This window comes from Acomys minous (assembly GCF_964271855.1).
Source record: "Acomys minous genome assembly, chromosome: 11".
Taxonomy (NCBI): Eukaryota; Metazoa; Chordata; class Mammalia; order Rodentia; family Muridae; genus Acomys; species Acomys minous.
Genome location: NC_140492.1, coordinates 98,220,860 through 98,244,485, shown reverse-complemented (window position 1 = coordinate 98,244,485; position 23,626 = coordinate 98,220,860). Strand labels below are relative to the sequence as shown.

The window sequence follows — 23,626 nt, the reverse complement described above, 5'->3', positions numbered from 1 at the left end:
ATGCAGGCAGGGAAGAATAAAAGGAGAGCTATAGGCACTGTGATGGCTCGGTCAGTGCAGCACAAATGGAAAGCTTCAATGCAAGCTGCGTGCTCCCATTGGCTTAAAAGAGAGCTAACACCTTTAATCCCAGGGTTCTGGAGGCAGGTGGATCTCTATGAGTTTGAGGCCAGACTGGTCTACAAAGCGAGTCCAGAACAGCCAAGACTACACAGAGAAACCCTGTCTGGGCGGGGGGTGGGGGAGGGTCGGGACGGCGAAAGATGTGCTGGGAAGAATATATTGTACGTATCAGCTTCTGGACCCTCCATCTGGGTGCTAGAACGTCTTCAGAGCTACAGGGCTAGACATTTAAAACCACGTCTCCCAGAAACCTTTGCAAATAATGTCCCGGATGAAAATTGGGTTCCTATAATGAGGTGGATGTGATGGTTGGGATTACTGGCGAACGAGGTCTTTGGGCATGTCTCTGTGTTTAATGAGGTTTAACGGAGGAGACCCACCCTGAATGTGGTGGCACCATTCTGTGGGCTGGAGCCCAGGACTAAGTTACAAAAGGGGGCGGGGCAGTTGAGCACACAGCCTGGTTCCCGGCTGCGAGCCAATGATGAAGCAGCTGCCTCAAATTCCTGCCACCACGCCTCCCTCGCCCTTACACCACTGACTGAAACAAACCCTTCCTTCCTGAAGTTGCCTTTTGTTAGGTAATTTGTCATGAGAAAACTAACTAATATAATGTCCTAATACCTGATCTGGAAGGCAGGGGTGAGGAGAAGCCAGCGTTCTGCTCGGAATTGTCCACAAGTTGGGAGATGGAACTTGAGAGGTGACAGTGATGACGTGACTGAGCCACCCGAGGTCTACTCTCTAGCTTGAGCAGTGGCTCCATTCCAGCCCTTCGATGACGTCAGAAAGACCTAGAGCCCTATATTTATACCTTTATCTGCATTAGCTTCCTATAGAGTTAGATACATAGCTAGTTTCCTATGTAGTTGGATACTTGCTCTGTTGTGGTTAATTAGATCTGTCAGCCTGACTACACTGAAGGAAACCCTGATAGCTGGTAAAAACACTAGCCCGGGTGTGTCTGCCCGGGTGTGTCTGCTGCAGGGAGTTCTCCACAGAACTTAAGCATTTCAATCAGCTGACCTAGTTAGTTAAATCTGCCCTCAGCATCGCGGATGTGTCTTGAGAGCCTGGAAAGAAAAGACGGGAAAAGCAACTTCTCACTCTTCTCCCCAGACACTAGAGCTCCCCGCTCTCCACTCACTCACCCGACCCCCAGATATGGAGACGTATGCGGACTGACCCCCCCCCCCCACACACACACACAGAGCCTCTTCTACATCCAGCCTGAAGTCCACACCAGCCTTTCTGGTTCTCCTCAGTCAGTGCACACGTGTGAGACACAACAGGCAAAACAACCATATACATACAATTTTAAAAAATAATAAAGATCATTCACTTTTCAAGGCCACACTGTTGAATGATAAAGGACCACTTTTCCATTAGGTTCCTGTCGATAACCCTTTTAGCCAGGTGTGGTGGTACACGCACTTAGAAAGCAGAGGTAGGAGGATTTCTGAGAGTTCAAGGCCATTTTTGCTGAAAGCATCAATTCTTCATTGGGGCCTGTACAGGTGTCACCTTTTGACATCAGAAGGCCAAAACGTCATCCTCAAATTACAACAATTCAACCATTTTGTGAACATGCATCTTATGAAAAAAAAAAAAAATGAGCCAGGCATGAGCCACCTTTAATCTCAATATCCAGGAAGCTGAGGCAGGTGGATCTCTGTGAGTTCGAGGCAAGCCTGGTTTGGAGGGCAAGTTCCAGGCCAACTAGGGCTACATAGTAAGGAAGGCCTTATATAAAAGGAAACAAACAAACAAACAAAAAACCATGCTGGTCACCCCCAGCCAGGGAAGCAGAAGCCAGGATGCTAACTGCAAATCTTCACTCTCTCTTCTCTCCTCCAAATCCAGTCCCCCAGGCTCACCCCCTTCTACACAGCAGACCACCTGCTGTGGCCTCCCCTCACTCTTTACCCGCCCCCCTTCTCCGGGAACTAAGTGGATCCTGGTGGAACATTCTATTTTCCTTTTTCCTGTGGACCTCTGCATCACCACTGCCCCCTTCTAGCCCACGCCCGTTCCTAAGTGTCAGCTCCTAGTGCCTAGAAACACAGCTGTATCATCTATTGTCTCTCTCGGGCACCCTGAGAATAATCCAGGGGGAAGCAAACTACTCCTAAGGGTAGGCCACGTGCCTGTTAGCCAGTAGATGGCTAACAGAAAAGAAAACAAACTCAATGGCATCATTGTAGATTCCTTTTCTCATAACTTTTTTTCCCTGATTTTTAAATTTTTAATTTTTAACAACTGTATCTCTTCATACAAGTCCTTTGCATATATATATAATGTATGTGCATATATATATACATATACGTGGGCGTCCTGTATGGCTTCAGGTTTAGCGTTTTTATGGGACCCCTGAATGTGCCAACAAGTGGGCCTCTGCATCTGTATCTCTTCCTTGTGCCTTGTCTTGGGCTCTTTGTCTTCTGTCTGTTTTGCCCTATTCCGATGTGTTTGGTTGTGCTTTAACTTATTATATTTTATTTCACCTTTTAAAATCTGTTTGATTTCTAATGAGAAACAGAAAAGCAGTGCATCCTGATGGACGGGGAGGTGGGAAGGAGTGGGCAGGAGGGGAAACGGTGATCGGGATGATTATATGAGAAAAAAATCTATTTCCAATAAAAGATCGGGGGCATGGGGGTTCGCTGTGCATGCGGCAGCTGCTGGCCACACCATGTCAGTCTCCCTCCCTTACAACAGACAATCCTGTTTCTTTACCCCTCAACCCTGTCCTTAGAGAGGCACACTTCAAAGCTGGCCTCCCATCTCCAGATGTCCAGCTGCTCTGTGAATGAACTCTGTCTCGTTAAAACTCGCTTTTTCATTTTTTTCATTTCAGCAAAACGGGCCTGATTTTGTAACCATTTTGGTTCCTTTCTTCCCTGGAAGACACCGAAAAACTGTTTTCATGGTGCCCAACTACAATGGCCCCTGATCAACCTCCCCTAAAATTAAGATGCCTCTTAGAGAAAGCTTCCTGCTTTGCCCCAAATCCCTTACAAGCACTACTCCCACCAAGCCAACGGAAATGGTCGTATCAGGTCTAGGCTGAATGGATCTGCCACTAAACACTGGAATTTCAAAAGTAGAAACTATCTTCCCAACTCCTAAACTGGCCCTTAACTGTTCATGTCAAAAGTAAAGTCTTTGGGGCTCGACAAAATGACTCAGCTGTTTAAAAGGGGCTTTTTCTGAGTTTAATCTTTGGGATCTAGATGGTAGAGAGAACCAATTACCTCAAGTTGTCCTCTGATCTCCACATGTACACTGTGCCATGTGTTAAACACAGAGACACACAGAGATACGACGAGACACACACACACACACACACACACACACACACACACACACACACACGTAATTTTTAAATACAAAAATTAAGTCCATGATTAATGCACTCAAACATGCAAAAGTGAAAATAGGTGAGATGATTTCTTCTTTTTGATTAATGAAGACAGGGAGAGACAAGGGGGCCTTGGGCATGCTCACAGCATTGGGTATTCCTCCAGAGAGAAGAGGGCAGCCAGTGAGGGCAGAGATGCTTCAACAAGCATGTTGAGGAAATGGAAACAAATGAGCTTTGGCCCAGTTTTTTTTGTTTGTTTGTTGTTGTTGTTGTTTTTTCTAGAATCTAGTTCTGTGCACTTACCTGCTTTCTATCCAGAGTGGTAGTTAAGCAAGCATTTCTAGTTTGGTGGTTTGAATAACAATGATCCCCATGGGAACCATATATTTACATGTTAGTCATCAGGAGTGGCACTGTTTAAGAAGGATCAGGAGGCGTGGCCTTGTTGGAGAAGCGTGCCACTGCGGGGTGGGCTTTGAGGTTTCAGAAGGCCACACACTATGCCCAGCGTTACTGTCTCTGGCTATGGACCAGGGTGCAGCTCACAGTTACAGCTCTCGTGTGCTTGCCTGCATGCTGCCATAATAATGGACAAACTGATGACACCATAAGCCTCCAAATTAAGCGCTTTCTCTTCTTAGAGTTGCCTTGGTCGTGCAATAGAACAGTTACTAAATTATTTAGGAAAGGAACAAAGTAGTGAGACCTCTTAAGACTGTCCTGAGCATAAGAAACCTCTCGTGGACAGCGGCCACCTCATGTTCTAATGCCTAATGTGATAATCAGTGTTATCACAAGCCCAGGACCTCAGGCCATCAGCTCATAGTAAACAAACACAACACTAATGTACTTATATGGGCTACCATGTGAATTCCAGCTAGACAGCTGGAAAAACATGCTCTCTAAGTGTGTAAGGCAGGTCGGTTTCAGAAGAGACTAGAATTTGAATCCGTGTAAGGAAGAACTCATCAGTCATCCAATTAGCTCAAGGCCAGAAAAGAACAGCACACGAATCCCCACCCCATCGGCTGAGACACTCTTGCCTGCAGATGTCAGAAAGAGGCTTTCAGCTTCAGATTGAAAATTATATTGTTGGCTTTGGAGTTAGTTCCAAGTACCTTTGACTTAGACTGAGCCCAGCTACCAAGTGTCCTCATTATCTTGTTAGACGAGCCTATATTAGACTTAGCCTCTATAACTGCATGTGCCAATCTCCTAAAAAAAAAAAAAATCCCCAACACCATCAATGTTTCTAGCTCAATCTCTCTAGTACGCAAATCAAAATTCTTCAACTGACCTCACTTCCTTAGCCAGATTTCAGCCTACCCTCACCCACTCCTTTGCACGGCTCTCATGCTTTCTTAATTATTTTGGACCACCTGGCAGCCTTCAGTGCCAGCTGCCCTAGTTTGCTCTCTTGCTTGATGAAACATCGACCAAAACCAATTTGGGGAGGAAAGAGTTTATTTGGCTCACAGGATACAGTCCATCAAGGGAAACCAAGAACTGAAGCAGAGGCCGGGGAGGTACACTGCTGACTGGCTTGCTCCCAGGCTCAAGTCCAGCTATCTTTCTTAAATGCCCTAGGCCAACCTGCCTAGTAACGGCATCACCCACAGTGGGCTGGGCCCTCCTACATCAATTAGGAATAAAAAAAAACGTGCCACAAATGTGCACATGGGCCCAGTGGAGGCAAGTCCTTAACTGAGGTTCTTTTCTTCCTGGTTTTGTCAAGTTCAACACATTTCAGTCTGTCCCACATCGGATGGGTCTCCACATCTTTAGCAACATCTAACTCACTACACACTTCACCAAAATTTTCCTTCAACCACAATGTTAGTTGCAAGAATAAGGACTGTTGACTACTGTGTTCATTTGTTTTATTCGTTTGCTTGTTTTTGGTTTTCCGAGACAGGGTTTCTTTTGTAATCCCGGCTGTCCTGGACTCACTTTGTAGGCCAGGCTGGTCTTGAACTCACAGAGATCCACCTGCCTCTGCCTCCCAAGTGCTGGGATTAAAGGTGTGTACACCACCATGCCTGGCTCTATTTTGTTCACTTCTATAACCTCTGAATTTGAATATCTCAAGATCTGGAAAGCTTTAGGTTTTAAAATCCACTCACATTCATAAATAACGTGTAGTGTGTGTGTGTGTGTGTGTGTGTGTGTGTGTGTGTGTGTGTGTGTGTAGAAGAGAGATATCCGTAAGAATTTCATGTGAAGGAGGAGGGTACTCGGAGAGCAGGGGGCCTTGCAATGAGGATATAAAGCAAATAAATTAATGGAGAAAAAAAGATACTGTGCAGAGAAAGCCAGCAGGAACTAAGACAATGTTCCTATGTGGTGAGGCAGGACCTTCACTGGCTTTGTTTTCTCTGCCTATTAGGACGCATTCTGGGCACCAGCTTTCACTGCTGAAGACCCCAACACAGCATCCCAGCCTCCCCCATCTCCCTAGAGCAGCAGTTCCCAAACTTCCTAACACTGTGACCATTCACCACAGTTCCTCATGTTGTAGTGACACTCCCCCCCATCATATAATTATTTTTTGTTGCTACTTCCTAACTAATTTTGCTACTGTTGTGAATTATAATGTATTTGTTTTTGGAGACAGATGTTTGTCAAAGGGGTCGTGAACCACAGGCTGAGAAGCGCTGCCCTAGATGAACAGTTTCACTGTGAATCAGGATTTGTAGACATAGCCTGAGTCACGTATCCCACATCCAGCCCAGGCAACTGTGGCCAAAGGGATAGATACGTAACACTGCCTGGCAACAAATGGGTCTCCAGCTTCTCGGGGGCACTTTGCTCAAGGATAAAACTAACCATGGTTACTTGTTAAAGTTAAGACACATTCAAACTTGTAAAAGTTTTTTTAACTTCGAAGTATCCCACCAAGAAAACTACTTCATTTTAATAATCACGTTCAAGGTAGACTTTAATTAACGTTTGGCAGAATTCACTTAGGTTCAATAGACGGAGTTTCCAATGGTCCCGCTTGACATCAATTCCTTCAGCAACTTAATAGCACAGGCACCTAAGGAATTTGACTTGAAACAGGCAAACCTTCCCATATGTTGAGATCTGAAGTAACATAATAAATTAAACATCAAAGTTCTCAGCAACATTTCATTATTTTTTGCAACAATGGTAAAATATAAAATACTTCCCAACTAAAAATCAAAAGTCTAAAAATTGGATAGGTATTTGACTCTGACGGCAACATTACATATTTAAATATGTTATTATGTTACAACACTTCACGTAGCAAGTTTCAGTGGGTATAAAAACAACTCCTGGGTGTGGTGGTGCACACCTTTAATCCCAGAACTCAGGGAGGCAGAGGCAGGCGGTTTGAGGCCAGCCTGGTCTACAAAGTGAGTTCCATGACAGCCATGGCTACACAGAGAAACCCTGTCTCAAAGAAACAAAACAAAACCCAACTCCTGAGCATAATTGTATTGAGGACTGCTTCCTAACTCTTTTAAGGGTTTGTGATTTCCATAAATTTTCCACAGGAGCTGCAGCACTCCCAAGTCTGTCAAAGGAGTGAGAAGTTAGGGCCCTAGCAGGCCAGCCCAGCGCAGCAATGATAAAGAACTCAAGCCTAGGAGGTGATTTGACCCTTTGGATAGCTGTGATGAGAATTAAATGACATGATGGCCAAGCAATGCTCCGAGGTGCCCAGGAGCTGCAGCTTCCAGTAGCATCATGACTGCTGGTGCAAACTCTCTGCATCCCTAGGAAGATCGACTTAAGTCGCTCTATGTAAGTCAGTCAACCTTCTCAACCTAAAGCACAGGCTCTCACCTAACTCATGTTGTGACTACTCAGACACAAACTCCAGCTTCTCACAAGCCGCCGTGCCGCTGAGGTGCTGGAGCTCACTGAGAGTACTGCCCCCTACTGCGGAGCACATGTCCACACCGGAGCGCTCTTCTGCTCTAAGGAAACCTAAATTTACAGAGCTGCAATCTTCCCCCAAGGATTCCTTTAGCTCAAGATGCCGTCACCAGACACACTTAACCTGGGTGGGGTCACTGAGTGTGCTGGCCCAGGCCACTGACCGTCCATCAGGGATTGACACACCTCACAACGCCACGAAGAATCTCTTTATAAAAAAATATGATTTACAATCAATTTTCAAAAACACAAATTTTTAAAGCAAATTGCTCTTGTTTGAGGTTCTGACCCACAAAATGAAGCTTAAGTACAGGTAAGAGAACCAATGTACAGGGCCACACATACAAGATACACACACACACACACACACACACACACACACACACACACACACACACACAGGCTGCAAGGCCACTACTGCACTGGAAAGGACCGGAAACAAGGTGGAGGTGGAAGACAGGCAGCAGACTGAGAGGAGGGGACATCTGCTTCAGCCAGCTCTCTCTGGACAGGCGAGGCTAAAGAAAACACTGGTGGAGAGCACAATTTGTAAGTAACAACACAGACTCAGCACACCCCAAAAAATGCTTCCAGAGGCAATGGTCAGCGAACTGCCACCCCTGGGAGACAGCCCCACAGCTGGCTGGGGAGAGCATGACTCAAGGATTCGAAGGAGCCAGCAAGAGGGACGGGACGTTCCCGGCGGCACTGACCAGAGTGGAAGGAGTTTTGTTGTTGCTGTTGGTTCTTGCTATTTTTCAGGCTAGGAGTAAGCAGAAAACAAAACAAAAGCCAGGTTCTGGTCACTCCACTGGGAACGTCCTCCTCAGGGTCACACCAGGCCCCACAGCACTGAGGACTCATCAAGGTCAGTACCAACTCATCCACGGTCGACAGATACTGCGACCAGTACAAGATCTTCTAGCTGAAGACGCCACAAAATACATCAAATTGATACATGGAAAACCACAGTTTGAAACGGGTACTTAATCCTCAGTTCTAATTAATCCAGTCTCTTCCATAGAGCTTCTGTAAACTATCTTTTTGAATGTAATGAAGATGCTTTCTTCTCAGTAATTAATACAGTTGGGGAAACTCCCGCTAGGAGCTCCCTGTCACTGGGCTGACGGGGTGGCTGTCTTCTCCTCTAGGGGTTCAGCAGGCTCGTGCTCCGACACGGCGGTGCTGTCGTCCTTTGTCAGGGTAGCAAACAGCATGTCCATCATCCCCAAGGTTTCTAGGAGTTCTCTTTGGTAATCAATCTCTTTTTCTACGAGTCCTTGAAGTACTATAAACTTTTTATCAACTATTGATGACTGGCCAATCACAGGTAGATATATATCTAAAAAGAGACAGAAAATACACTAAGTAAAAACATTTTCTGTAAGTGAAATCAGTATTAAGAAAAAGTATATTAATATAAAGACACTGAATACCAGTACTTTCAATACTTAATTTGTGATTTATAAGAACCGTAATAATACATCTGATTAAATGCATTCTGAAAAGAAATAATTACACAAGACACAGGGTGGAGTCTTATTTTCATGTTAACGCTTAAATGGCTGGGGCTGGGGAGGCGGCTGTGGGTAACAGGCTTGCTCTGCAAGAAGCTGGGTCTGAATTTGATTCCCAGCACACTTCAAAAAAAAAAAAAGAAAGAAAGAAAAATCAATGCAACACCTGTCATACAACTACACTCCCAGCCCTGGGAGGGAAGGGACGGGAAGACCTCTGGGGTCTTGCTGGTCGCCAGCTGAGCTCAATGGCGAACTGAGGTTCAAGCAGAGAACCCGCCTCAGAACAACAGATGGAGAGTGGCCAAGGAGTTACCAGAAGCTGACATCTTGGGAGCCAGAAACAAAGTAAGTACAGGCTGCAGGAAGAGATCGACGTGCCTCAGGAAAAGGCCTGGGGTGCACCAGTAAACAGCAGGGAGGACCAAGTGAAATCCAGAAAGCCTGACCCTCAGATTCCCTCTGTGTACTAAGCAGAGACTTCAAGCAAAAGGCCTCCACACAAACTCTGTCCCAAAGGATGTGCAAATCTCAATGGAAATCGGTCAGAAGAGGCGGTATCACCAATAGAGATGTTTATGGGGAGAACATCTCTTAAATTCTAATTATTCTAGTCTAATCAATTCAAATCTGCCACTGTAACGCTTTACTGCATTTTTATTGCACCTGCACCTCTAGGCTTTCTGTTTCAGGTTCTTTAACTTTTTTTTTTTAAAGTGTTGAGGCTCAAACGCAGGATCTTGGACGAGCTGAATAAATGTTCTACCACTGACCTCTCCGGGCCCAATGCCTCAACTTTTGCACATACACTGGAATGTTCATGATTTGCAACTACTTACCGATGATTATTTCAGCAGCATTGATCAAAACTGGGGCAAATCGTGGCTGAGACAGATTCCTACAAAGCAAAATTTCTGTTTAATGAAAAAAAGAAGAGGAAAACTCCCTAAAACAAACATTAATTGCTCCACCAGTACTCTAAACAGTGCAAATTAGAACAGGTGTCTCTGAGTGGGTAATAACGCAGAGGACATAAGCCACAAAGTCCAAGTGACACATACCTGATCAAAAAGTTAAGAACCCGCGTAATCTCCTTCTCATCCCGACCTGCAAGAGCATTGGCAAGGACGCCTCTCCGATTTAGTTCCTTTATGATGGAAACTGTAACCTCTGGTGTCTTTATTACACACTTGGGCTAGAAAATGTTCAGAGTCAGCATAGGCAAAAGGACAGACAAGAAAACCCTCACTATCCTGCAATAAACCACTAAGCTTCTCTTCACAACCCAAGTCACAGTAAATCATAAACCCATCACTAAAATGGGTCACCATATGTCCTGTGCCTTTTCTAACAGGGTCTCATTTGCAGCCTTAGCTGGCCTTGAACTTCACTGTGTGGCTCACTGACTTCAAACTTGTGATATGTCTGCCTCAGCTCCCCAAGTGCTAGGAGGAGGCAAGAGCTGCAACACCAAAGACTACAACGATTACGTTTCAATGCTCTGCACTAGTTAGGCATGGCAGCATACACTCATACTCCCAGTACGGGGAGGCAAAGACAAAAGGATCCTGGGGGCCACTGGCAGGCCAATACAGTTACCAGGTAAGCGCCCAGTTCAGGAACAGATCTGTCTTGCACAGACTTTTATCACCTTGTCACAAGCCAAGGTCATGTGCGAAGAGTGAACTTCAGCTGAAAACTGCCTCCATTATACTGGCCTGTGGACAAGTCTACGCACATGTCCTGGATGTGGGGGCCAGCTCACTGTGGGTGGTGCTACCCTGTCAGGTGGTTCTGGGTTGTAGAAGAAAGCAGGCTGAGCAAGCCTTGGGGAGCAAGCCAGTAAGCAGCACCCCTTCATGGCTTCTACTTCATTTCCTGCTTCCAGGTTTCTGCCTTGAATTCCTGCTCTGGCTTCCAACTTCATGATGGATTACAAACTGTAACTATATATAATAGGTATAAAGTCTATATTATATAACAAGTATATAATTAAATATAAATATATAATAAAAGTATAAACTCTTGATATTAGTTGTAAGCTAAAATCCTTTTCTCCTCCAAGTTGCCTTGGTCATGATCTTTACACAGCAACAGAAAGCAAACTAAGACAGAATACATGCACTCCGCCACGCACACATACAAACAAAATTTAAACACTAAGTGAAAAGAAAGTTCCTCGCTCACCTCAAGGACTCTGTCAAGTGCCTTTGAGATTCGAAAACTCTTCAGATCCCTGTCATACCATTCTAGGTGTTTCCTTGCTGGCCTGTTGATCATGATGTCATCCTGAATGAAAAAGCAAAATTAGTATCTATATGGTACCATTAAAAAATATGGTTTCGAGCCGGGCGTGGTGGCGCACGCCTTTAGTCCCAGCACTCAGGAGGCAGAGGCAGGTGGATCGCTGTGAGTTTGAGTCAGCCTGGTCTACAAAGTGAGACCAGGACAGCCAAGGCTACACAGAGAAACCCTGTCTCGGGAGGAAAAAAAAAAAGAAAAAAAAGAAAAAGAAAAGAAAAGAAAACAAACATGGCAGACAAGTTCGACTGCATCTAAAGAGAAGGGAAACAAACCAGGGAGACTCAGATGTCATCTTCACACTGATGGATCCTGGGCCAATGAAACTTTACAACTCAGCCCCTGTGACACCAGGGAGACATTGCAGGCTTGCTTCATTATAGGACCGAATCAGACAGTGGATGACAGAAACTATTTTGAAGATGGGAAAGCAGGACGTTATTTCATGTCCCTATTCCCCACTACTCTTCAATGATGTGCTGATGTACTACACCTAGCCATCTGGAACCAACTTTGATGGGGGGGGGGGCAATAAGCAAAATAAATATACGTATTATATTAATCATACTTTGCAGTAAATTCCAGGAATAGGTGGAAATGACCCTTCTAAAAAATATCACATTTTAAAAACGATTTAAAAAAAAACACATAATCACCCGCTGCTTCATGTAAAATTTTCCTTTAATAAAGGTTCGATACGCAGGCCTCCTTTTCCTCGTAAGGGAATCCTTCTTCGCTTCAGACTTCCGGTGTTTAACACTCAGTATCCCGTTGGTCATTCCTACAACTATCGTCTCATTTTCATGCTAAGGGAAAGAGAAAAATCAACTCATTTTAAGCCACCATTTTACAGGACCTTTAGCTCCAAACAGCATTTACATCATGTCCGCTATTTACCTTATTACCCACAGCTCCAGTCAATACAGGCACTCCTAACAAAGATCTATCCAAATGCTATTGCAAATTCGCTTTTCCTCCAGGGTACCACATTCTGGCCTGACCTTCTTATCCCTGGATAGCACTACCAGCGAAGTGTGCATGGTGATAACGCTGATGTCGGCAGAGCATGCTAAGATGCTAATGGCATCTTATCAAGTTTCAATGTAATTTTCTATGTGTTCTGAATATAAAAAGGACTATACAATGGCACGACTTTTGTAAGCTGGCTCCCCAATGGCTTCTCTTTATTTTTCATCTCGGGGTTGAGATTTCCATATAACATATTCAAATATGCTCTTGCTCAAATGTGGCTCCTTCTGAAACCTGGACAGTGACTACTCCAGAAAGCAGAGCCCTCACTCTGTCGCTCCTGCCCTCCACCTTTCCTGAAGCCAATCTGTGGTTCTCAAGCCCCACGCCGCCCTTGAGCTTGTCTCAGGAAGTCTAGCCTAGGGTTAGCACTACAGCAGTCAGTGTCACCAGGAATGAATCCAAGCAGTTATGGGACATGTCACATCCTAGCAACCGCCATGACTCGAAAGCTAATGTGCCTTATTTAAAACCAAAGATAAACCCTAAAAGAGACCATTTTACTTTTACTTCATAGCCAAGGTTTGTAACACAGAAATTACTTACAGAAAGTGCCAGACTTAAGATTGACGCTGCATACTCAAGGCTGTGGACAACTTTGTAGGAAGTGGTGCTGTAGACTTTAACTTTTCTGGTGGCAAGAAAGAAAGCTGTCAGGTGACCTTGGAAACTTGTGTAAAATACAAAGTTTTTGTTTTTAGCAAACTATATAAAGATTAAATTTTACATAGTCCAGAAAAAACACTGAACTAATATTAATTTCGAAGTACTTCATCACTGAGGTCCTTGAAAAACTGTTTTAGCACTAATCAGGTTTGAATGGAGATTGACTACACATTTATAAAAGAAATTAAAAGTCAGACCATGAACCAAGTAAGTCCTACACCCTGTCAGTATTGGCTACATGTAGCTACTCAACCCTTGCCATGTAACTATAGAAAACTACAGAGACTTCTATAAAATATTATATTATAGTGTACATTTTAGAGACAAAATTCATTTCTAGCATATTACTAAGTAAATTGATTGCATGCTGAAATAGCAATTCATATATCATAAACATTACTTTTATGTTAGACACTGGACTACATGAAATGTGTTACTAAAAGCAATTTTTAGGTTTGGTTTTTTTTTGGTACTTTGGAGGCAGGGTTTCTCTGTGTAGCCTTGGCTATCCTTGAACTCACAGAGATCCACCTGCCTCTGTCTCCCAGAGTGCTGGAGTTACAGGCAGATGCCACTGTACTTGGCTAACATTTAAGGATTTTTGTTTGTTTGTTTGTTTGTTTGTTTTTTGAGACAGTGTCTGTGTAGCCTTCGCTGTCCTAGACTCCCTTTGTAGACTAGGCTGGCCTTGAACTCACAGCGATCCTTCTGCCTTTGCCTCTCAAGTGCTAGGATTAAATGCATGGGCCAGTACTCCTGGCTGAGGTTTTAAATTATCAACAATGTAACCTAGAATGAAATATATCTTCAGAATAAAAATTTCAAAACATTTATGTACACATAAAATGACTTTAAAAGAAACTACAGGAAATAAACTATTTCAAAAGCTCAGTGTTTACATGTATAAGCTAAAACAATAGATAAATTATTTCTGGGGAAAAATAAATAGTTGTATATAAATAAAAGGTCCAACACTCCAGACATGGTGGTGCATGCCTGTAATCCCAGCACTCAGGGAAGCAAGAGGCAGACAGATCTCTGTGAGTTTAAGGTCAGCCTGGCTTATAAAATAAGTCCAGGACAGACAAGGTTGTCCTGTCTCAAAATAAAAGAAAAAGTCAAACTATTTAAGTCAATAGATTTTTACCTCTATTAAAACAATTAGGATATCTTTCATCACAAATATTGCTAAAATAATTCAATTTCTCAAGCAGTAAAAGCTACCTCTAGTGAACAAGAAGACTAGCATCCTACCTATCTAGAGATCCGGAGAGTAACCTCTGTCCAGAGCTGCTCAGACACAAGCACGTCACCGTCTTGTGATGATTTTTCAAAGACACAAGCAACTGTCCTCCTTTTAACATGTCCCAGACTTTAACATATCGGCCTCCTGTGGGAAGAAAGGGCCATCAGTTTGATATTCTGCCTATCTGCTCAGATGACGAGGATCTGAGGAGCACCCGTCTCTGGAGCTCCCTGGGGTGGGTGCTAAGTGAGGCTTCCAGAGCCAGCCCACACTCTGGCCCCACCCACCACTGCCTAAGTGGTCCCCACTCACCTACGTTAACATGACTAAGTTACTTATTTTAGGTACAGCAAAACAAATGGGGATCTAAAAATATTTTAAGAAGAGAATAATAAATTTTCTCACAGAAATGCTGAAAGGCACTTCCCACCAAGCCTGAAGGCCTGGGCTCCACACGGTAGCAAACTGCTGACTACTCAAAGTTGCCCTTTGAACTCCACCCATGTACATATGCGCGCGCGCACACACACACACGTTAATAAAAAAATTAAGAAATAGTGTACAGCTATGGAAATCAATAATGTAGATACTGTTTCCTATAAATTTTATGAACCCCTATAAAACTAAAAGACTTCCCAGTAATTTTACTCTAGAAATCAGAAAGATCCTTAATAGATAATTTAATCCTATGATTCAAAGAATGTATTCTTAGGAGCTGGAGAGACGGCTCAGCGCTTGCTGCTCCTGCACAGGAAGTGGAGTCGGTTCCCAGCACCACATGGGAACTCACAACTATCCATAAATCTAGTTCCAGGGGACCTGACACCCTCTTCTGGCCTCCGAGGGCACTGAATAGTGTGGTGCACAGACAAACATGCAGGTAAACCACCTATACACGTAAAGTAAGTTACAATTGTTTTCAAAACCCCACCAAGCCAAAGCCTAATAGAAGTGTGTGGGCGAATGAGTTCTGAGCTGTCCTGTTGGAGGTGCCCGGGCCGACGCTCAGCTCACAATGCCCACCCTCCCATTTGAAGGCGGTGCTTCTGAGAAGGATCCGTTTGCAATCGCTCATCTCCTCCTCCTCTGCCTTGTCCCGGCACAGGGGGGTTAAGGGGCTGCCCAAGGCCACACAAATAGCTGATGGCAGAGGACAGGTCAGTGTACAGATTTCCATTCTCCTCATCCAATTTGGTTTCACTTCCACTTCTCAAAACGAGCGTTATGTCCAACAATGACATGAAAAAAAAACAGGTACCAGCAAATATATAAAAGATTTAAAGAAAAAAAAAAGAAAGAAAGAAAAAAGAAAAATGTAAGGCTATAAAGTGCCAGGTAAATATATTCAGATATCAACACAGTTTTGCTTTATTGGCAAATGAAAAGGTCAAATTACTTCTTCCATTATGAATATAAAAATTCGTTTTAGTAAACACAGCCAAACCCCTGACTCCACTTTGATGGAAATTCATCGGCGACTACTTAACTCTGCACTACATCCTCTCCAGCATGTGTGCTATTTTACTGGACAGGAACTTGTCAAGAGTCACAGGAGCCAAGCACAGTAGCACACACCTGTAATCCCAATACATGGGGAGGCAGAGTTCAAGGCCAGCCTGGTCTACAAAGCAAGTACAGGGCAGCAAAGCTGTCACACAGACAAACTCTGTCAAAAAAACCAAAGGGGAAAAAAAAAAGAAAAAAAGTCGCAGGAAAGGAGACCAGCATGACTCCAAACCCGAGAGAAGGCTGCCTGAGCTACCGAGATTGCTCAGCTGGAGGAACAGTAGGGTACAGAGGAGACTTCCAGAATCAGTCAGGACACATACCATCTGTTACGTTCTCACACTCTGGGACTTTAGGCCTGCCACTCACCGTGTTGCCTTGAACAAACTAGTCGATGCTTTCATTTATTTACTTCATCGTAAAGCAGAGCGCTAACTTCCTGGAAGGTCTGTCTAGGCACTCGAGATGACACGCACACAACAGCACAGGGTCAGTGCAGGTCACCAACAGCAAAGGACAACTACTGACCCACCCTACTTAGCAGGTGAGCAAAAACTCAGACATGTGATTCAGGTGAACACCGATAGTTTACAAATGGCAACTGCTGGGAAAAATCTAATGCGTTTGACAGCAAGAGTGGGGGTGAAAACCATTTTGAAAAGCAGTACCTGACGACACCAGAAGCCCGCCCGAGGGGAAGAGCAGGACGCTCTCCACGGGCTGCCCGTGCTCCACACTGAGAACACTCTTATTTGTCCGGGCGTCAAACATCTTCACAGTATGATCATATGACCCTGAAATGTCAATGTTTGTATTATGTAAATTTTGCTCTTTAAAACAATAAAAAGATTAAACAGAGAAAAACATTACATGAGATTTTTTGAAAATGTACACAATTCATCAAGGCAGTGCATCCACGCCTTCTGCTACCACTGTTTCTGAAGCACCATATAATACTACACAGAATCTAACTGGATCGGACCTTCAGACTCAGTCACCATGTCATCACCTGAGAATCTGAACAAACACCCACACAAACTGAGCTGCACCTATGGTGCAGTGGCTGCTGTGCTCTCTGACAACCAGGGTACCATGGGCCCACTGCAACTTGGCGTCTATGATACTTTCAAGACAGCCTCAAGATAGTACCAAACATACTTAGAGGACAGCAAAACCCACTATTATGAGACAAAAATAAAAAATAAAAAATACGCTGGGCGGTGATGGCACACGCCTTTAATTCCAGCACTTGGGAGGCAGAGGCAGAGGCAGGTGAGTTCGAGGCTAGCTTGATCTACATAAGCGAGTCCAGGACAGTCAAGGCTACATAGAGAAACTCTGTCTCAAAAAACCAAAAATTATAAAATAATTAAATGACTTTAATCAAAGCCATGATGAGAAGAGGGTCTCATATATATTAGTTGAGTGCTCTACCACTGACCTGCACCCCCAGATCAATTAACAAACATTTAAACCCCTGTACCCCAAAAGAATCTGTAGATGGAGTTTGGAAAGAGATCACCAACCTGTTACAAAAAGGTCTGGGTTCAGTTTGCTAGCACAGCCACATCTCACGTAATCAGAATGCTCTTTGAATGTCAGAATTTCTTTGGAGTTTGGAATATCCCATAGTTTAACTGTATAATCATCAGCTCCAGAGACCACGTGATATTTGTCAGCTGTAAAATCTACTGTATGAACTGCTCTGAAAGATCAAAAGTCAAGAGATTACAAACCAAGGGAAAAACTCTACTGCTCACATCTTCTAACATAAACTGTTCCTAGGATTCTAGATTTAAAAAAGCAAGAGCCAAACCCGTCCGGCTCAGGCCGGGAAGCTGGCTCACTGGGCAACAGCACTTGCTGCCGAGCACGATGGCGCGACCTCTGTGGTGAAAGGAGAAAACCAATTCCTGAGTGTTGTCCTCTGACCTCCCTCCGCATGCATGCACAGATGTACACATTCAAATACACACACACAAAGTAAGTAAATAAATACTCAACTTCAGAAAACAGAGAATGTTTATGGAAGGGGGGGAAAAAAGAAAGAAAAAAGGAAAAACCTTTAAAATAGGGGTTTGTCCTTAAGCCAAGCCAAAATGTAACACTATGTTACTATTGGGTTAGCAAGAATGTTAAGTAAAGCCTTATATTTTCTAAATGACATTGAGTTCTCAATGCTGTCTTCCTCTTCAGCACTGAGCATCTCTACAGCTCTGAAAAGGTACTTTTAGAAGAACACAACAAAGAGCACAGAGCAGAATCTCACTCAAAGAGTTGCTGTTTTGAGTATTTCAGTGATAGGTGCAAACATCTTGACAGTTTGCAATTAAAAAAAAGAAAAAAAAACCTTCATATTTTAAATCAGTAGCAGATTTCAGCAATAGCTTTTGTAACCTTGAAACATAAGTTAGCAAACTGAATCTATCCGGGGGCAAATACCACAAAAATCAAAGAAAAGAAAGCCAGTGTGACCTCAGTATGAGGGGATCTGAAGCAGCTGGGCCTGAAGAGCCATCACTAGAGCTGTAAGTCTGCCTGGAGACCAGGGGGGTCACATCCCACTGAACCTCGCCTAGACACCCGGACACTGTCCAAAGCGTCACACACAAGCTCTAGGAACTGGACGGTGGAAGTCAGGTTAAGCTCTTTGTCTGAGAACAACAGGAAATAAAGCCCACCCAGGTGTAATCACACAGGTGGTATGCATCTGTAAAAAGCAGAGAGCCAGAGCTCTCAGCAGGAAAACAACATATTAAAACAAAAACACATCAAATGGCCCTTACTTTGTATGGCCTTCAAACTGCCTGAGGGGAGCCCTCCCGCTTATATCAAAAAGCTGAACGACACCATCTTCACTGCCGGCGACAAGCAATTGACCATCCTGTCGAAAAGTAGCGCAGTATGCTGTGTCCTTAAAACGGGAAAAGGTTTTTATAGGTTCTTGAGAGTAGCGGCCATAAATGTGGATCTGTAAGATAAAAACCAGTATGTCACTAAGTGGCTAGCAGTAAACCCTGAAACAAGAGCAAAGACGTTCACCACTGTATGTACTTACTCTCGAAGAAGCTGTGACCGCGTAGTTATATGGAGGCTGAGGAGAAAAGTGCACTTTGGACACGGCGCCAAATTCCTTAATCTGAACAGGGGTCTTAAGGAAAAACAAAAGTATTGTCAGAGTTAAAAAGGTGAGCCACAATCAAGTATTACCCCATTTCCTACCGAGCGTTTCTTTGACCGTAGTGCTTGTTAGTACACTGTATTTACATAGAAATACGAGGGGAAAGAGAAAAGGGGAAGAAAAAGGATATAGCAAAAAACAGTCCACTGCCCACACTGCCCATGCCCCGGACTATGCCTGCTGACAATACAGAAAGTAAGCACATCTGGAAAGCACCCACTGCCCTCCAGGTGCAGGCTTTATTCTGAATCCCAATGAGAAAAAGAAGAGCTAAGCCTGTGCTAACAAACATTTAACTATGATTCTAAGTTAAGAAAAAGATGATCAGATCATATAAGCAGGTCTACATCTTTTTTCCAGAAACTAACCCACCTTAGCAACTGTTGCATATATGCAATAAATTTACCAATCATTTTTATAAAGATACATCATAATTTACTGACCTAATCCACATCTAACAGACATATTTTTCAAGCATTCCAATATTACACTGGATACTTCAATAACACTTTTACCTGGTTTAGAAAGTTCTTGAAAGTTATGTTTTGCTTCAAGCTATGAGTATACAGCCAAAAACAATATGCTTTTAAAAATTGTTCACAGTTATTATCAATTATCTCCCTCAATTTCTTCATTTATGCCAATGTAACAACAACAAAAACCAGTATCTAACCTGTTATTTGGTTTTATGTTGGGCTCTTTTTAAAAATCTTTTTTATTTGTATCTATGTGTGTGTGTGTGCGCGTGTCTGCTTGTCTAAACTTGCACAAGTGTGAAATGCCCGCCGAGGCCAGGAAAAGGCACTGGATCCTCTGGAACTTAGAGTTAAAGGCAATCAGTTGTAAGCTGCCCAGCGCAGGTGCTGGAAACTGAACCCCGGTCCTCTGCAAAGGCAGCCAAGTGTCTTCATTTCATGTAGCTGGGATTCCCCTCCAACTCCCCAGAGAACTAAGGATGACCCTGAACTTAACATCTGCCTCCACCTCTCAAGTGCAGGATTACAGACATGCACCACCAGATAGGTTTTGTGCAAGGCTGATGACTGAACCCGGGGCCTCATGTGTGCCAGGCAAGCACTCTCCAACAGAGCTGCATCCATTTTAACTGGTGAGTGAAGCTCAGTTTCTTTTTATATTCTTATTGTCCGAGTATATCTCATTTTCAATAAACCTCCTAATCCCTAACTTTTTCTAGTTTTCTATTATTAAAACAAAAGCAAAAACATTGTAAGCATTATTAGAAGGTACAGAAAAACTAATGTCAGAGTAAGAAAAAGCAATAAATTCTTCCTGCATACAAGATTCAGGTTTTACAGTTTCATATGCCATAACACACAGGCTCTGCGTTAAGCATCTAAGGGTTAAAATAATTAAATGATGTGGACCTTGAAATGAAACTCCAGGAAAAAATAGATAACAAAGTATCCACCCCAAAGTGTTACTTCTCCTGCCAACATGAGCAGGAGAAACTGCCATAAAGGGATAAAGGAGTGTCCAAGTTCCCTCCTCCCTCACCTCCTCTCATCCTTTACCTTGTAATTGTCCCAGTACAGAGTGTCTTGGGTGATTTTCTGGCCAAGTACAGGATATGTTTGAATCGCTACAGGTTTATAACCAGCCATGGTTCCATATAATTGCACTGTTGTCCAAGGGTCAATAATTTGGCACTTGATGTCAGAATTAACAGCAGTGACTCTGCCTTATGTCTGAAAAAAGAGCAAATTTTAAAGCACCTAAGTGTTTATAAACTTAGACATACAAGCATAATTTTCATTCCATTTTCTTTCAAAAGGCTGTGCGGAATTTCATAGACTAATGACCAATAAACTATTCATAGACTAATGACCAATAATCTATTTCATGGAAACCCTAGAAGAGACACTGAGGAACATGGATCCGGAGTACCATACTGCACCACCTGTACATACAGGCTGCACATGTATGTTCTTGAACTTTCCAGACCAGGCAAGACTTGAAAAATAACTGACTCAACCTTCCAGCAGTTGAACCAGAAAAGCATGCAGGGCTAGCTAGAACATCTGTTTTCTTGACAAAGGAAATAATATAGAACTAGTCTACAGTGAAATTAGAGATAACGTTCTGACATAAGACATCAAATAAAATGTCAAAAGGTTTAAACTGCAGGAAAGAAACCCAAAATAGAGGAAATACAGTGGCAGAATAAGAGGGAGAAATGAATTAAAGTTCTTAACATGTAATAAAAACAAAACATCTTTCCAGAAGTATTCAACTGAAGACAGTCAAGTTTAACATGAATAATTCTAGGGATGTGGCCAGGCATTGTGGCACACGCCTTTAATCCCTGCATTCGGGAGGCAGAGGCAGGTGGATCTCTGTGAGTTCGAGGCCAGCCTGGTCTACAAAGTGAGTCCAAGACAGCCAAGGCTAAGACAGAGAAACCTTGTCTCGAAAAACCAAAAATTCTAGGGATGCGACTCCCCATCGACTCTGCCTGCAGATAGGACGACATACTGCAGAGCAGTCAGTACAACATATTCTAAGTGCTATTTTGATGGAGCAGAGCAAACCAAGGCTCAAGGGAGAAACTGCTATTCAGTCAACACCTAAAATATACAAAGCTCTGGGAATACAAAGCAATAAAGAGACATGATCTATACCTTTAAATACTTCAACTGATTGCATGGTCTCGTGGGAATCTAGACTCAGCTTTGCTCAACATCCCTAAACCTCAAAGAAGTACCAAGATGTCATCTCTCAAGTATGTCTTTGTATGCAAGTGTGTGTAGGAGTCAGAGAGTCTTTTTCCATGGTTCTCCAAGGTCTCACATTGAACATGAAACTCACCAACTGACAATATGGCCTAGCTACCGGGCGTGACTAGCAAGCCTGGGGGAATCCTTCTATCTCTGCGTCCAGCACTTGGATTACAGACACAATCCCAAGCGCTCCTTTTCACCTGGGTGGTGGGAATTCTGCCTCCCTATATCCACTAAGGCATCTCCCCAGCCCAAGTATATTTCTATACTTCAAGTCCACTTGACCCCAGTTCAACTGTGTTAACTTGTGTCTTTCTTCCTATTGAAATAAAAGCAATACCATTTCAAAGTTTCCAGGACTACCACATCCATCTTCCAAACAGTTACCAGTGTTGCTACAAAACCCAACACTGCCCAGAAAATGAAGTCCTAGCTCCTTAGCATGGAAGGTCCCCTTCGCCCTGGCCCTTTAAGCTTTGCCTCTTGCTATTACCAGTGTTTACAGCTCACTAAACACATCATATTCGCTCTCTGCCAGGAATGCCCTTTCTCCATCTATTTCCTATGTAAGGTCACCACAGGAAATCACCCGCCCCTCTCTGCCTTCTGAGACCAAGTGTTCTCTCCTATGATCTTACTTGGCTCTCTTTCTGCCAGTGCACACTATGGCACTGCACTGTAATGACCTCTCTTTCCAGTTAAGCCTAACAGTACATTGTATGTATTTGTTTGGAAAAGTACCCAAATAATCTTTAAAAAAGAGAAAGAGGAAAGAAGGAAGGAAAGGAGGGAGGAAAGGAAGCGTCATGCAAATTCCTACAGGAAAATAATAAAATCAAAACCCATAGTGGTCTATAATAAGAGCAATGCTATGCAGCAGATGTTCACAAACACTTTCCATTAGGGGCCGGATGGTAAATATTTTAGGCTTGGCCAGCCAAGAGACAAAATAGAAAATAGAATATATTCTATAGTTAATTACATAACAAAAGTTGTTCACAAATTTCACAACTGTGCAATAATCACAAACACAATCTTAGTCGTTGTTGTTTGTGAAAGAAAATAGAATTCTTTGAGGTCAAGGGCTATTTCACTTAATTCCAAGCCAAATCACTGTATATGAAGCAGTTCATCTGGAAAAAAAAAATCTTATCTCACTAGATACACAAAAAGAGATACCAGAAGAGATCTGTCCCAGGAAGAGTGCCTCCTAAGTCTATTTTTCAAGAAATAAAAGCCTTTTGAGGAAAGAAGTGAGAAGTAACAGTGGCCTGCATTGGTGGGACATGCGAGGGAAGACAGCGTAAATAGTGAGATGCTATGAAAACGAATGGAAGGAAAACTGGACCAAAGTCAAGGCCTAAGAAACTGCGTTTCACTGAATAACAGGCATTACTACAACACAGGGTGTGATCAAATTAACTATGTCATTAGAGTACCGAGAATATGGAAGAGGAAGGCGTTTAATTCTACCTGGAAAGAGCATGCCATTTCAGCGGGGTCTCTAAGCATAACGTGAGACGATGGGCATAAAAGGAGTAGAGCGTGGTGCGGAGGGAGACGGACACTCGGCCATTATCGAATCATTAACTCAGAATTCTGCCCTTGGCCTTGAAGAAGAGCAGATTGCTCCAGGGACTGACAGCGGTGGCTAGGTAGGAGACGACTACAGAGGAGCAAAGCCTAGGTCGAAATTAAATCGCAAGGACCCTCGGAGGCAGATAAATTCGGTGATCAGCCAGGGAAGCCCCAGAGCAGCACGTCCCGCATGTCAGAGATTACAGTGAGACCTCAGCAGAGCCTGGGACGCCACCGGGAGCCGCTATCGCCTACCTCCGCGGGGCCCCGAGGGTCCGCCGAGGCACCCCGATCCCCAGGACGACTCCCCAGACTTCGCCAGGTCCCTATAAGCAGACCTCTCTGAAGCACTTGCTCAAAATCACGCGGACACTCCGGGAGCCGGAAACGCAGAGGCGCAGGAGCGCGTCGCAAGGCGATGACGCGATGACGCGTGCGCAGGAGCGTCGCGCAATCAAGAGCTTTAAGAAGGTG

General features: G+C 43.6%; 1 protein-coding gene across 2 annotated transcripts; it reads right to left on the bottom strand.

Moving 5' to 3' along the window:
- Positions 1–6,407: 6,407 nt before the first annotated feature.
- UTP15 (UTP15 small subunit processome component) lies at positions 6,408–23,565 on the bottom strand. Of its 2 annotated transcripts, none has more exons than XM_084800646.1 (13): positions 23,408–23,565; positions 20,369–20,542; positions 18,714–18,806; positions 18,442–18,626; positions 17,182–17,360; positions 16,324–16,449; positions 14,158–14,293; positions 12,784–12,868; positions 11,865–12,014; positions 11,095–11,196; positions 9,969–10,102; positions 9,747–9,805; positions 6,408–8,732 (listed from the first exon to the last, which is right to left on the bottom strand). In XM_084800646.1, exons 2-13 carry the CDS (start codon positions 20,456–20,458, stop codon positions 8,506–8,508), a joined length of 1,566 nt encoding a protein of 521 aa, XP_084656772.1. In that variant the 5' UTR covers positions 20,459–20,542; positions 23,408–23,565; the 3' UTR covers positions 6,408–8,505. The 2 variants fall into 2 exon arrangements, with proteins under 2 accessions (XP_084656772.1, XP_084656773.1); XM_084800647.1 differs by lacking the exon at positions 23,408–23,565 and adding an exon at positions 23,048–23,377.
- Positions 23,566–23,626: the final 61 nt, after the last annotated feature.

What these genes read in the sequence shown, in the direction of transcription:
- UTP15 (XM_084800646.1), bottom strand. Translation starts at nt 20,458, where the DNA reads ATGGCTGGTTATAAACCTGTAGCGATTCAAACATATCCTGTACTTGGC. An exon ending in TCTTAAGTCTGGCACTTTCT is followed by an intron (nt 12,015 to 12,783) that starts GTAAGTAATTTC and finishes TCTTTCCCTTAG; the next exon opens with CATGAAAATGAGACGATAGT. An exon ending in TGCTGCTGAAATAATCATCG is followed by an intron (nt 8,733 to 9,746) that starts GTAAGTAGTTGC and finishes GTCTCTTTTTAG; the next exon opens with ATATATATCTACCTGTGATT.